Raw genomic sequence first — 15,000 nt, forward strand, 5'->3', positions numbered from 1 at the left:
TAGGGTGAGGGAGAAGGTTAGGGTGAGGGTGAGGGTTAGGGTAGGGTGAGGGTGAGGGTTAGGGTTAGGGTGAGGGTTAGGGTGAGGGAGAAGGTTAGGGTGAGGGTGAGGGTTAGGGTAGGGTGAGGGTGAGGGTTAGGGTTAGGGTGAGGGTTAGGGTTAGGGTGAGGGTGAGGGTGAGGTAAGGGGAATGAACTTGTTAAATTTGGAGCAAAAGTTACACTGAGTTATGAATGTTGTGTCTGTCTGTCTGTCTGTCTGTCTGTCTGTCTGTCTGTCTGTCTGTCTGTCTGTCTGTCTGTCTGTCTGTCTGTCTGTCTGTCTGTCTGTCTGTCTGTCTGTCTGTCTGTGTGTGTGTGTGAGCGAACGCATGTGTGTATCCGTATATATATGTGTGTGTGTTAATTTTCTTGTTTATGTAAGTGGCCACACCACAAGTGGAGCAAGAGGTTCCATGAAAAAGCGTGAATCAGTCAAGTGAAGAAACTCTCTGTTGTAATGTTTGTCCAGTGGCTGTGCGGTCAGATGGATGCTGTAACAAACACTATAAACACCAAGCCTCTGTCCTGTCTCAGTTAATCAAAGTGAGTTCAAACCAACAGCGTTTTCATCACTGATCACTCCCCAAAACAATCAGTGGTCGCTGTTCTCTGGGCGCACTCTTTCATCTCTCCTCTCCTCTCTCCCCTCTGCCCACTCCTCCCCCCTCTCCTCTCCTCTCCTCTCCTCTCTCCTCTCCTCTCCTCTCCTCTCTTCTCTTCTCCTCTCCTCCCCCCCTCTCCTCTCTCCTCTCCTCTCTCCCCTCTGCCCTCTCCTCTCTCCTCTCCTCTCCCCCTCTCATCTCCTCTCTCCCCTCTGCCCTCTCCTCTCTCCTCTCCTCTCCTCCCCCCTCTCATCTCCTCTCATCTCCCCTCCTCTCCTCTCCTCTCTTCTCTTCTCTTCTCTTCTCTTCTCTTCTCTTCTCTTCTCTTCTCTTCTCTTCTCTTCTCTTCTCTTCTCTTCTCTTCTCTTCTCTTCTCTTCTCTTCTCTTCTCTTCTCTTCTCTTCTCTTCTCTTCTCTTCTCTCTTCTCTTCTCTTCTCTTCTCTTCTCTTCTCTTCTCTTCTCTTCTCTTCTCTTCTCTTCTCTTCTCTTCTCTTCTCCTCTCTTCTCTTCTCTTCTCTTCTCCTCTCTTCTCCTCTCCTCTCCTCTCCTCTCCTCTCTCCTCTCCTCTCTCCCCTCTGCCCTATCCTCTCTCCTCTCCTCTCCTCCCCCTCTCATCTCTCCTCTCCTCTCTGCCCTCTCCCCTCTCCTTTCTCCTCTCTCCACTCTCCACTCTCCTACATTGGTCCCAGCTGGCTTCACAAAATCCACAGAATCTCTGACGGTTCTTGGAAGACTGGCATCTAGGAAGTTCTAGGAAGAGGGGACCCAGACCTGAGTCGATCCCTCTCCTCCCTCCCTCTCTCCCCTCTCCTCTCCCCTCCTCCCTCCCTCTCTCCCCTCTCCTCTCCCCTCCTCTCTCCTCTCCTCTCTCCTCTCCTCTCCTCTCCTCTCCTCTCCTCTCCTCTCCTCTCCTCTCCTCTCCTCTCCTCTCCTCTCCTCTCCTCTCCTCTCCTCTCCTCTCCTCTCCTCTCCTCTCCTCTCTTCTCTCTCCTCTCCTCTCCCCTCTCCTCTCCTCTCTCCTCTCCTGGGTCGATTTAGGGGGTAGATGAGGAACTCTAAAACATTGGTCATTTATTCAAATGGACATACAGAGTAAACTCATTCTTATGAGTCCCAAATGGCAAACTATTCACTATTTAGTGGCACCTATTTTCCTGTGGGCCCTGGTTAAAAGTAGTGCATTTTATAGGGAATAGGGTAACATTTGGGATGTGAACATTCTGCTGAGCAAATCAAAGTAGGGTCAAACCATTCCCCTCCCAACCTCGCCCCCGATCTTTCTTCAGTTATACAATGTTATGAGGCTTAATTCATGTGAACTCAGCTATGGAATTAGCACACCCTGCTCCAAATACTAATTGACAGATTATAAATGGGTGGTTAGGTTTGAGTAAAAAGGTCAAAGATGGGCTCTTGGCATGTCAACAAACTGTCCCACCTTCCAGGACAGAAGGAGAGCTATTGTCTGTGTTTGCTGATTGCTCCTCCCTCCTCTCCTCTCCCTTTTTCCCTTCTCTCTCCTCTCCTCCCTCTCTCCTCTCCTCTCCTCTCCTCTCCTCCCTTCTCCTCTCTCCTCTCCCCTCTCCTCCCTCTCCCTTCTCTCCTCTCCTCCCTCTCCCCTCCTCTCCTCTCCTCCCTCTCTCCCCTCTCCTCTCCCCTCTTCTCTTCTCTCTCCTCTCCTCCCTCTCCCCTCTCTCCTCTCCTCTCCTCCCTCTCTCCCCTCTGTCATCTCCTCTCCTCCCTCTCTCCTCTTTCGTCTCTCCTCTCCCCTCTTCTCTTCTCTCTCCTCTCCTCCCTCTCTCCTCTCCTCTCCTCACTTCTCCTCTCTCCTCTCCCCTCTCCTCCCTCTCCCTTCTCCTCTCTCCTCCCTCTCCCCACTCCCTCTCCTCTCTCCTCCCTCTCCCCTCTCCTTTCTCCTCTCCTCTACTTCTCCCCTCTCCTCTCCTCTCCTCCCCTCTCCTCTCCCCTCCCCTTTCTTTCATCTCTCCTCTCCCCTTTCTTTCATCTCTCCTCTCCTCTCCTCCCTCCTCTCCCCTGCCCTCTCCCCTGCCATCTCCCCTGCCCTCTCCTCTCCTCTCCTCTCTCCTCCCTCTCCCTTCTCCTCTCTCCTCTCCTCTCTCCTCTCTCCTCACTCCCTCTCCTCTCTCCTTTCTCCTCACTCTCCCCTCTCCTTTCTCCTCCCTCTCCCCTCTCCTTTCTCCTCTCCTCCCCTTCTCCCCTCTCCTCTCTCCTCTCCTCTCCTCTCCTCTCTCCTCTCCTCTCCCCTCCCCTTTCATCTCTCCTCTCCTCTCCTCTTTCTTTCATTTCTCCTCTCCTCTCCTCCCTCCTCTCCCCTGCCCTCTCCTCTGCCCTCTCCTCTCCTCTCCTCTCCTCTCCTCTCCTCTCCTCTCCTCTCCTCTCCTCTCCTCTCCTCTCCTCTCCTCTCCTCTCCTCTCCTCTCCTCTCCTCTCCTCTCCTCTCCTCTGATTGCTGAGGCAAGAGACAACAACAATATTTTAAAAAGTCAACTTTTAATATTACCAAAGTTAGGTGAACAATAGGTGAAAAATGTACATTATTTTAACAATATTTTTAAGAATAATTTTTTTTATGTAAAATTCACAGTTTCAGTGATTCATGAAATAAAACTGGCATAGCTACTCTGATTGAAGAAGAACATTCAGTGGAGTGAAAAATACAATACAAAGAGACGCACAACAACGACGAACTGTTCAAATTAAAAATAACATCAGCAAATATAATTGAACATCTATAAGATCCTTGAATCCAGAGCTCTGTGGTGATGTGACAGACTGGTGTATTTCCAGGTGCTCTGTGGTGATGTGACAGACTGGTGTATTTTCAGGTGCTCTGTGGTGATGTGACAGACTGGTGTATTTCCAGGTGCTCTGTGGTGATGTGACAGACTGGTGTATTTCCAGAGCTCTGTGGTGCCAGCCATGTTGGTGCCAGCCGTGTTGGTGCCAGCCGTGTTGATACCAGCCGTGTTTGAGCCAGCCATGTTGATGCCAGCCGTGTTGATGCCAGCCGTGTTGATGCCAGCCGTGTTGGTGCAAGCCGTGTTGGTGCCAGCCATGCCATGTTGATGCCAGCCATGTTGATGCCAGCCGTGTTTGTGCCAGCCGTGTTTGTGCCAGCCGTGTTGGTGCCAGCCGTGTTGATGCCAGCCATGTTTGTGCCAGCCATGTTGGTGCCAGCCGTGTTGGTGCTAGCCGTGTTGGTGCCAGCCGTGTTTGTGCCAGCCGTGTTTGTGCCAGCCGTGTTTGTGCCAGCCGTGTTTGTGCCAGCCGTGTTGGTGCCAGCCATGTTTGTGCCAGCCTGGTTGGTGCCAGCCATGTTGGTGCCAGCCATGTTGGTGCCAGCCGTGTTTGTGCCAGCCATATATTAAGGTGCTAACATGGCGTCGGTTCTAAAAGTTGGGCCAAACTCTCTAAATATATGTCTCTGTGTGCCAGCTATGTTGGTGTGCCGTTTACCAGGAGGAGAAGCCACTCAAATACATCTTCAATGAGCCCTTCAATATGAACACCAATGTAATGAGCCCTTCAATATGAACACCAATGTAATGAGCCCTTCAATATGAAAACCAATGTAAAACCACAATATTCAAACAGAAATAGACAACGACACTATGAGCGTGTTTTAACCTGACGTAAGTGGTCCTACAGCTTCCACTTTGTTTTTGTTTTTACCTCAAAACAAACACACATCTCATTGTTTTACTTCTTTATCTTCTCCGCGTTGTTGTTGTTGTTATTGTTGTTGTTGTTGTTGAGGCTGAGGCTGCCGTTGAGACCATTCTCTTTCCTCAGCGCTCGGGGGATGATCTTCTTCTGGACAAACAGTCTCTGGAGGAACTTGTCTGAGAGACTCAGAGGGAAATAACTATAAATGAAGTACATGAGGCCCACGCCGGGCCCAGCGTAATATCGGACCAGGGGCCGGGGGGAGAGCAGCGCCTCACTGACGGTGTTGACGACTGGCGACAGGTCCTCGTTAGCCGACTGGGCGAAGCGCTGGAAGAGGTCCTTGGTCTCACGGGTGTAGTCCTCCCCGTACTCCTCCAGCAGGCCTGCGGACAGGTTGTGGATCAGGGTCTTGTACTGACGCTCCCAGTACTCCTGGTTACTAGACTGACCTGGGATCAGAAGATATAGAGGGTTTGAGTTAACGTCGAGTTTCCCTTACACCTTAGGTTCTCTATCTTATTCCAGTACTCCTGGTTACTGGACTGACCTGGAATCAGAATATATAAAGGACTGAGTTAATTTGAATTTAGATCATTATTTAATACATAGGTAAGAGCAATACATAATATTTACTGCTAATAACATGTTAATAAGGTGCTAATAACATGCTAATAAGGTGCTAATAACATACTAATAAGGCGCTAATAACATGCTAATAAGGTGCTAATAACATGGTAATAAGGCGCTAATAACATGCTAATAGGGTGCTAATAACATGCTAATACGGTGCTAATAACATGCTAATAAGGTGCTAATAACATACTAATAAGGCGCTAATAACATGCTAATAAGGTAATAATAACATGCTAATAACATGCTAATACGGTAATAATAACATGCTAATAAAATGCTAATAATATGTAAATATGTTAGTCTAGTTCCACACATGGCGAGCCAATCAGAAGAGACAGATTGAGGTCCACCATGTGGTCACTCTACAATAAATGGGATGTAATTACACACTATTATATCATCAGTGCTGCTATTAGCATAAAATAAAGTTTGTAACATGTAAAAATGTTTGTCTTGGTTCACAAATGGTGATCGGCATAATGAGTGCATGAATAAATAATTACACTGTTACTACCAATCAAGATCACATGCGACAGCTGCACTTCCTGTGTTGTTCTGTAGGGATATCCATCTATCCCAGTCTAATACCACCAGGCATATCTACATGGACTATATACAGGTCTGTGTTGTTCTGTAGGGATATCCATCTATCCCAGTCTAATACCACCAGAGATATCTACATGGACTATATACAGGTCTGTGTTGTTCTGTAGGGATATCCATCTATCCCAGTCTAATACCACCAGACATATCTACATGGACTATATACAGGTCTGTGTTGTTCTGTAGGGATATCCATCTATCCCAGTCTAATACCACCAGACATATCTACATGGACTATATACAGGTCTGTGTTGTTCTGTAGGGATATCTATCCCAGTCTAATACCACCAGACATATCTACATGGACTATATACAGGTCTGTGTTGTTCTGTAGGGATATCCATATATCCCAAATACCACCAGACATATCTACATGGACTATATACAGGTCTGTGTTGTTCTGTAGGGATATTTATCTATCCCAGTCTAATACCACCAGACATATCTACATGGACTATATACAGGTCTGTGTTGTTCTGTAGGGATATCCATCTATTCCAGTCTAATACCACCAGACTTATCTACATGGACTATATACAGGTCTGTGTTGTTCTGTAGGGATATCCATCTATCCCAGTCTAATACCACCAGACATATCTACATGGACTATATACAGGTCTGTGTTGTTCTGTAGGGATATCTATCTATCCCAGTCTAATGCCACCAGACATCTACATGGACTATATACAGGTCTGTGTTGTTCTGTAGGGATATCCATCTATCCCAGTCTAATACCACCAGACATATCTACATGGACTATATACAGGTCTGTGTTGTTCTGTAGGGATATCCATCTATCCCAGTCTAATACCACCAGACATATCTACATGGACTATATACAGGTCTGTGTTGTTCTGTAGGGATATCCATCTATCCCAGTCTAATACCACCAGACATATCTACATGGACTATATACAGGTCTGTTGTTTCCATACTACTCTAGAGGATACAGTGTGAACCGCTCTGCGTTCAGGAAAACGCTGGCAGACAGCTAGTTGTACATGAATAAGATCAGGGACCAGTATTCACACACCACGACAATAAACAGCTACATAAATAAGGATAAAACATCAGACGAATCAAATTGCATGTTTAAAATCTTAACTGCCAAAGACACGTGGGTGTTTTAAAGGGACCTTATTTCATGTTTATATTCTAGATCTTTTATAGCTCCCATCTCCCTTCGGTAATTTTCTCTTTTTCCACTTTGATTTAGTACGCTGCTATGGCCGTCGTCAGAAGATTAGAGTGAGAATGACAGGATGAAGTTTGTCCTGTATGGGGTTTCCACTCCTCTAGTCCCCATCCCATCTAGCATCTCTCTGGTGTTAGTCCCCATCCCATCTAGCATCTCTCTGGTGTTAGTCCCCATCCCATCTAGAATCTCTCTGGTGTTAGTCCCCATCCCATCTAGCATCTCCCTGGTGTTAGTCCCCATCCCATCTAGCATCTCTCTGGTGTTAGTCCCCATCCCATCTAGCATCTCTCTGGTGTTAGTACCCATCCCATCTAGCATCTCTCTGGTGTTAGTCCCCATCCCATCTAGCATCTCCCTGGTGTTAGTCCCCATCCCATCTAGCATCTCTCTGGTGTTAGTCCCCATCCCATCTAGCATCTCTCTGGTGTTAGTCCCCATCCCATCTAGCATCTCTCTGGTGTTAGTCCCCATCCCATCTAGCATCTCTCTGGTGTTAGTCCCCATCCCATCTAGCATCTCTCTGGTGTTAGTCCCCATCCCATCTAGCATCTCTCTGGTGTTAGTCCCCATCCCATCTAGCATCTCTCTGGTGTTAGTCCCCATCCCATCTAGCATCTACACTCTGTCACACCACCCTTTATTAGTCTGTACTCCTTAGATCACCTTCCACCAGAGAGAGACAGCCAAAGGTACAAAGACAGAGGAAGATACATTTGTGTAGATACTGTAGAGGGCTTGGTGGTGGAGAGAGAGAGAGAGAGAGAGGCAAGGTGAACCTGGTCTGTTTTGAATTCTGGGGTAGTAAGATGGCTTGGTGGTGGAAAGAGAGAGAGAGAGGGAAGGTGAACCTGGTCTGTTTTGAATTCTGGGGTAGTAAGGGGGCTTGGTGGTGGAGAGAGAGAGAGAGAGAGGGAAGGTGAACCTGGTTGCATTGTGTTGGATGTGACAACTTTTTGCATATTCCCCTGCCCTGACCCCCATTCATATCCACTGTGTGTTACACCCAAACCCTTCCCCCTGCTCCCCCAGGTTCCCCTCACCTATCTAGTATGAGAAGAGTGGAATGGTGGATGCGAGAACCCTGACCCCTAACCCCTAACCTCTGACCTTTAACCCTCACCTGTCTTGTATGAGGATGGCAGTATGGTGGACACTTTGACCCCACAGGGTTCCAGCTATAACCCTAACCCCTAACCTCTGACCTTTAACCCTCACCTGTCTTGTATGAGGATGGCAGTATGGTGGACACTTTGACCCCCCAGGGTTCCATTTCGTGGCGCAGTGTGTTGATGAACAGGTTGAGAGCTGCCTTGGAGGCTCCGTACGCTGCTAGACAGGGGAACGGCTGCTCTCCTGGAGGGACACAGAGGGAGGGAGGGAGGGAGGGAGGGAGGGAGGGAGGGAGGGAGGGAGGGAGGGAGGGAGGGAGGGGAGGGAGGGAGGGAGGGACAGCGAGAGAGACAGAGAGACAGAGAGAGAGACAGCGAGAGAGACAGAGACAGCGAGAGAGACAGAGAGAGAGAGAGAGAGAGAGATAAAGCGAGAGAGAGAGAGAGAGAGAGACAGAGACAGAGAGACAGAGAGACCACAACGTCAGTATTTTATATATCTAAATAGATATTTGTTTCAGAGGGTTGAAGGGACTGGGACGTAACTTTCCCCACTATTGTTTATCCTATTTACACGTGTTAACTATTTCCTCTAGTCATATCACGTTCTAATATCTTAATAGTATTGATAAAATGTAACTTACGCACTTTGCCCTTCGATTAATGTTTATTTTTATATGGACAACATTAAAAGACACCAGTAAAGATAAGAAAAGAACACTGATTCCTACATATTAAAATACATGTCAGTAAAGATTAAAAATATATATATATTTTACCAGGTAAGTTGACTGAGAAACACATTCTCATTTACAGCAAAGACCTGGGGAATAGTTACAGGGGAGAGGCAGGGGGATGAATGAGCCAATTGGAAGCTGGTATGAGGGGCCAGTTTGGGAATTTAGTCAGGACACCAGGGTTAACACCCCTACTCTTAAGATAAGTACCATGGGATCTTTAGTGACCACAGAGAGTCAGGACACCCGTTTAACATCCCATCTGAAAGAAGGCACCCTACACAGGGCAATGTCCCCAATCACTGCCTTGGGGCATTGGGATATATTTTAGACTAGAGGAAAGAGTGTTTCTTACTGTTCTTACAAATATTCATGACATCACCCTGAGGAAGGCACAGTGATGCCGAAACATTGGTAATTACCCATTAAATTGCTGGGAGATCACACATGAAGTATTCAACTAGTCTTTATTTTGATAGTTTATAGTTATTTACCATTAGTCAGCACCTCCACATAAACTAATATTCTGGGTGTGTACCATTTCATGTTCTAGTTCTCCTACTGGCCCTCCAAGACCACTTTCAGCAACATCTGGTCTCCCATCCAGGGACTTACCAGGACCAACCCTGCTTAGCTTCAGAGGTCATATTGTTCCTGGAGCTGCATTAATACCACTCAGTCACTACCCTAGGACATTGGGATATTTTTTAGACCAGAGGAAAGAGTACCTCCTATTGGCCCTCCAACACCACTTCCAGCAACATCTGGTCTCCCATCCAGGGACTGACCAGGACCAACCCTGCTTAGCTTCAGAGGCAAGCCAGCAGTGGTATGCAGGGTGGTATGCTGCTGGCCAGCTGGACACTGGTTCATCCATATTAAAATATGCATCAGCTCTTCCTTCAGGCTATGAGAGATATGTTTATAAAACATCATGTCACTGCTGTCAGCCCATAAACTCTCCTAACCTGTCTGAGACCCCTAATGGCACCCTATTCCCTAGGTAGTTCACTTCTTTTGACCAGACAGGCCTTGTACAGAAGTAGAGCACAATTTAAGGGAATAGGGTAGCCATTTGGGATATTCCCTAGGACAATAGGCCATTTGGGATATTCCCTGGACAATAGGCCATTTGGGATATTCCCTAGGACAATAGGCCATTTGGGATATTCCCTAGGACAATAGGCCATTTGGGATATTCCCTAGGACAATAGGCCATTTGGGATATTCCCTAGGACAATAGGCCATTTGGGATATACCCTGGACAATAGGCCATTTGGGATATACCCTGGACAATAGGCCATTTAGGATATTCCCTGGACAATAGGCCATTTGGGATATTCCCTAGAACAATAGGCCATTTGGGATATTCCCTAGGACAATAGGCCATTTGGGATATACCCTGGACAATAGGCCATTTGGGATATACCCTGGACAATAGGCCATTTGGGATATTCCCTGGACAATAGGCCCACCTGTAAGTTATCTGTGTCAAGTGGGTCTCATCCGGCTCCATACATCCAGCCTGACCATGACAGCTTGACTAGTATAAACACTGCGTTCCATTACATGTCTCTGTAACTCTATGTGAAGCAAGTCCCGTTGCCTGCATTCACTCTCCAGGAACAGGGTTAGAGAGCCCTGCCTTATAGGAGGGTATCTCTCCAGGAACAGGATTGGAGAGCCCTGCCCTATAGGAGGGTATATCTCCAGGAACAGGGTTGGAGAGCCCTGCCCTATAGGAGGGTATCTCTCCAGGAACAGGGTTGGAGAGCCCTGCCCTATAGGAGGGTGTCTCTCCAGGAACAGGGTTGGAGAGCCCTGCCCTATAGGAGGGTATCTCTCCAGGAACAGGGTGAGAGCCCTGCCCTATAGGAGGGTATCTCTCCAGGAACAGGGTTAGAGAGCCCTGCCCAATAGGAGGGTATCTCTCCAGGAACAGGGTTGGAGAGCCCTGCCCTAGAGGAGGGTATCTCTCCTGGAACAGGGTTGGAGAGCCCTGCCCTATAGGAGGGTATATCTCTAGGAACAGGGTTGGAGAGCCCTGCCCTATAGGAGGGTATCTCTCCAGGAACAGGGTTGAAGAGCCCTGCCCTAGAGGAGGGTATCTCTCCAGGAACAGGGTTGGAGAGCCCTGCCCAATAGGAGGGTATCTCTTCAGGAACAGGGTTGGAGAGCCCTGCCCTATAGGAGGGTATCTCTCCAGGAACAGGGTTGGAGAGCCCTGCCCTATAGGAGGGTATCTCTACAGGAACAGGGTGGGAGCCCTGCCCTATAGGAGGGTATCTCTCCAGGAACAGGGTTAGAGAGCCCTGCCCAATAGGAGGGTATCTCTCCAGGAACAGGGTTAGAGAGCCCTGCCCTATAGGAGGGTATCTCTCCAGGAACAGGGTTAGAGAGCCCTGTCCTATAGGAGGGTCTCTCTCCAGCAACAGGGTTGGAGAGCCCTGCCCTATAGGAGTGTCTCTCTCCAGGAACAGGGTTGGAGAGCCCTGCCCTAGAGGAGGGTATCTCTCCAGGAACAGGGTTGGAGAGCCCTGCCCTATAGGAGGGTATCTCTCCAGGAACAGGGTTGGAGAGCCCTGCCCTATAGGAGGGTATCTCTCCAGGAACAGGGTTGGAGAGTCCTGGCCTATAGGAGGGTATCTCTCCAGGAACAGGGTTGAAGAGCCCTGCCCTAGAGGAAGGTATCTCTCCAGGAACAGGGTTGGAGAGCCCTGCCCTATAGGAGGGTATCTCTTCAGGAACAGGGTTGGAGAGCCCTGCCCTATAGGAGGGTATCTCTCCAAGAACAGGGTTGTAGAGCCCTGCCCTATAGGAGGGTATCTCTCCAGGAACAGGGTTGGAGAGCCCTGCCCTATAGGAGGGTATCTCTCCAGGAACAGGGTGGAGAGCCCTGCCCTATAGGAGGGTATCTCTCCAGGAACAGGGTTGGAAAGCCCTGCCCTATAGGAGGGTATCTCTCCAGGAACAGGGTTGGAGAGCCCTGCCCTATAGGAGGGTATCTCTCCAGGAACAGGGTTGGAGAGCCCTGCCCTATAGGAGGGTATCTCTGCAGGAACAGGGTTAGAGAGCCCTGCCCTATATGAGGGTATCTCTCCAAGAACAGGTTTGGAGAGCCCTGCCCTATAGGAGGGTATCTCTCCAGGAACAGGGTTAGAGAGCCCTGCCCTATATGAGGGTATCTCTCCAGGAACAGGGTTGGAGAGCCCTGCCCTATAGGAGGGTATCTCTCCAGGAACAGGGTGTGAGAGCCCTGCCCTATAGGAGGGTATCTCTCCAGGAACAGGGTGGGAGAGCCCTGCCCTATAGGAGGGTATCTCTCCAGGAACAAGGTTAGAGAGCCCTGCCCTATATGAGGGTATCTCTCCAGGAACAGGGTTGGAGAGCCCTGCCCTATAGGAGGGTATCTCTCCAGGAACAGGGTTGGAGAGCCCTGCCCTATAGGAGGGTATCTCTCCAGGAACAGGGTTGGAAAGCCCTGGTGTAGGGATACAGCGGTCATTTAGGAGGAATACACTGACGTACAGAATGTTATGTACCGACACCACCACCATGATATTCATTATGACAGGGTAGTAATCAGTTTAACCACATGGTAGGACACAACAACACGCTTTTGATTGGAGGCATTGATTGTAACATAATGTGTGTTTATATCAAAACCAGACGGGTATAAACCCTGAACGTTGTGTTTATATCAAAACCAGACTTGTTTAAACCCTGAATGTTGTGTTTATATCAAAACCAGACTTGTTTAAACCCTGAATGTTGTGTTTATATCAAAACCAGACTTGTTTAAACCCTGAACGTTGTGTTTCTATCAAAACCAGACTTGTTTAAACCCTGAACGTTGTGTTTACATCAAAACCAGAGTTGTTTAAACCCTGAACGTTGTGTTTATATCAAAACTAAACTTGTTTAAACCCTGATCGTTGTCTTTACATCAAAACCAGAGTTGTTTAAACCCTGAACGTTGTGTTTATATCAAAACCAGACTGGTTTAAACCCTGAACGTTGTGATGAGACAATATGGGAGGTGTGTCTATGAGTATGTGGTGAATTGTATTTCTGAGTGTGTGTGTGTGTGTGTGTGTGTGTGTGTGTGTGTGTGTGTGTGTGTGTGTGTGTGTGTGTGTGTGTGTGTGTGTGTGTGTGTGTGTGTGTGTGTGTGTGTGTGTGTGTGTGTGTGTGTGTGTGTGTGTGTGTGTGTGTGTGTGTGTCACCCACCTGCAGGGCTGGAGATAGTGACGATACGTCCCTTGGCCTGACGCAGCAGAGGCAGGAATGTCTTGGTGACGTTCAGAGTCCCAAAGAAGTTAACCTCCATACAGCCACGGTAGTTAGACATCAGAGACAACTCTGCATCCCCGAAGTTAACACATACTCCTGCATTATTCACCAAGCCCCACAGACCTAGAGATAGACAGAGACAGACAGAGAGACAGACAGAGAGAGAGACAGAGAGAGAGACAGAGAGACAGAGAGACAGAGAGACAGATAGATAGAGAGACAGAGAGACAGAGAGAGAGAGAGAGAGAGGGTGAGACAGAAATTTAGCTTGAGCACCATCATCTTCAACATACATATCAATGAATTGACGAGGGCGCTAGAACATTCCTCAGCACCCGGCCTCACCCTACTAGAATCTGAAGTCAAATGTCTACTGATGATCTGATGCTTCTGTCCCCAACCAAGGAGGGCCTACAGCAGCACCTAGATCTTCTGCACAGATTCTGTCAGACCTGGGCCCTGACAGACCTGGGCACTGACAGACCTGGGCCCTGACAGACCTGAGCACTGACAGACCTGGGCCCTGACAGACCTGGACCCTGACAGACCTGGGCCCTGACAGACCTGTGCCCTGACAGACCTGGGCCCTGACAGACCTGAGCCCTAACAGATCTGGGCCCTGACAGTAAATCTCAGTGAGACCAAAATAATGATGTTCAAAAAAGGTCCAGTTACCAGGACCAAGAATAGAAATTACATCTAGACTCCGTTGCCCTAGAGCACACAAAAGCTATACATACCTTGGCCTAAACATCAGCGCAACAGGTAACTTCCACAAAGCTGTGAACGATCTGAGAGACAAGGCAAGAAGGGCCTATATGCATTGAAAAGGAACATAACATTTGGTTAAAAATACTTGAATCAGTTATAGAACCTATTGTCCTTTATGGTTGTGAGGTCTGGGGTCCGCTCACCAACCAAGAATTCACAAAATGGGACAAACACCAAATTGAGACTCTGCATGAAGAATTCTGCAAAACAACGTAGAACACCAAATAATGTATGCAGAGCAGAATAAGGCCGATACCCGCTAATTATCAAAATCCAGAAAAGAGATGTTAAATTCTACAACCACCTAAAAGGAAGCAATTCCCAAACCTTCCATAACAAAGCCATGACCTACAGAGAGATGAACCTGGAGAAGAGTCCCCTAAGCAAGCTGGTCCTGGGGCTCTGTTCACAAACAGATTTTTGATAAACTCCCATATTTACTGGGTGAAATACCACAGTGTGACATCACAGCAGCAAGATTTGTGACCTTTTGCCACAAGAAAAGGTCAACCAGTGAAGAACAAACACCATTGTAAATACAACCCATATTTATGTTGATTTATTTTCCCTTTTGTACTATTTGCATATCGTTACAACACCGTATATAGACATAATATGACATATGAAATGTCTTTATTCTTTTGGAACTTTTGTGAGTGTAATATTTACTGTTTGTTAATTAATATACACCAGGAGAGAGAGAGAGAGAGAGAGAGAGAGAGAGAGAGAGAGAGAGAGAGAGAGAGAGAGAGAGAGAGGCTGGTACACCAGGATCTAAATACTGCCGGTATAAATAAATGTTAATCCCAGAGAATAAAGCATCTGGTTTTAGCACCTGGCTCTGTGGTGAGTGGGCTGTTTACAGCCAAGTGAAACATGCAGCTGACCCTTGACTCCCAGCCAACCCCCCACACAGCCCACCCAGGAGACAGAGTGTGTAGGAGAGTGTTTGACCTTTAATTCAAGTTCTTTGATTACATCCTCCTCTGATACACACACACACACACACACACACACACACACAACCACACACAACCACACACAAACACACTAGTGTTTGCATACAAACACGCCCACACAACCACACACACACACACACACACACACACACTCAAACACACTAGTGTTTGCATACAAACACGCCCACACAACCACACACACACACACACACACACACACACACACACACACACACACACACACACACACACACACACACACACACACACACACACACACATATATACACATACAACCACACACACATACAACCACACACACATACAACCACACACACACACACACTAGTGGTTGCACACACAC

General features: G+C 47.8%; 1 protein-coding gene across 1 annotated transcript in view; it reads right to left on the reverse strand.

Annotated features, from left to right (window-relative positions):
* Positions 1–3,137: 3,137 nt before the first annotated feature.
* The window catches only part of LOC106588007 (corticosteroid 11-beta-dehydrogenase isozyme 2-like), a 13,431-nt gene continuing 1,568 nt past the window's right edge, over positions 3,138–15,000 (reverse strand). Inside the window, exons 2-4 of the mRNA XM_045714152.2 lie at positions 12,844–13,029; positions 7,983–8,120; positions 3,138–4,782 (exon numbers count right to left, since the gene is read on the reverse strand). Coding sequence (XP_045570108.2) covers positions 4,364–4,782; positions 7,983–8,120; positions 12,844–12,964 — 678 coding nt within the window. The 5' untranslated portion in view covers positions 12,965–13,029 and the 3' untranslated portion in view covers positions 3,138–4,363. The remainder of the gene's footprint in view (positions 4,783–7,982; positions 8,121–12,843; positions 13,030–15,000) is intronic.

Source organism: Salmo salar, chromosome 11 (genome assembly GCF_965601325.2).
Source record: "Salmo salar chromosome 11, fSalSal1, whole genome shotgun sequence".
NCBI lineage: Eukaryota > Metazoa > Chordata > Actinopteri > Salmoniformes > Salmonidae > Salmo > Salmo salar.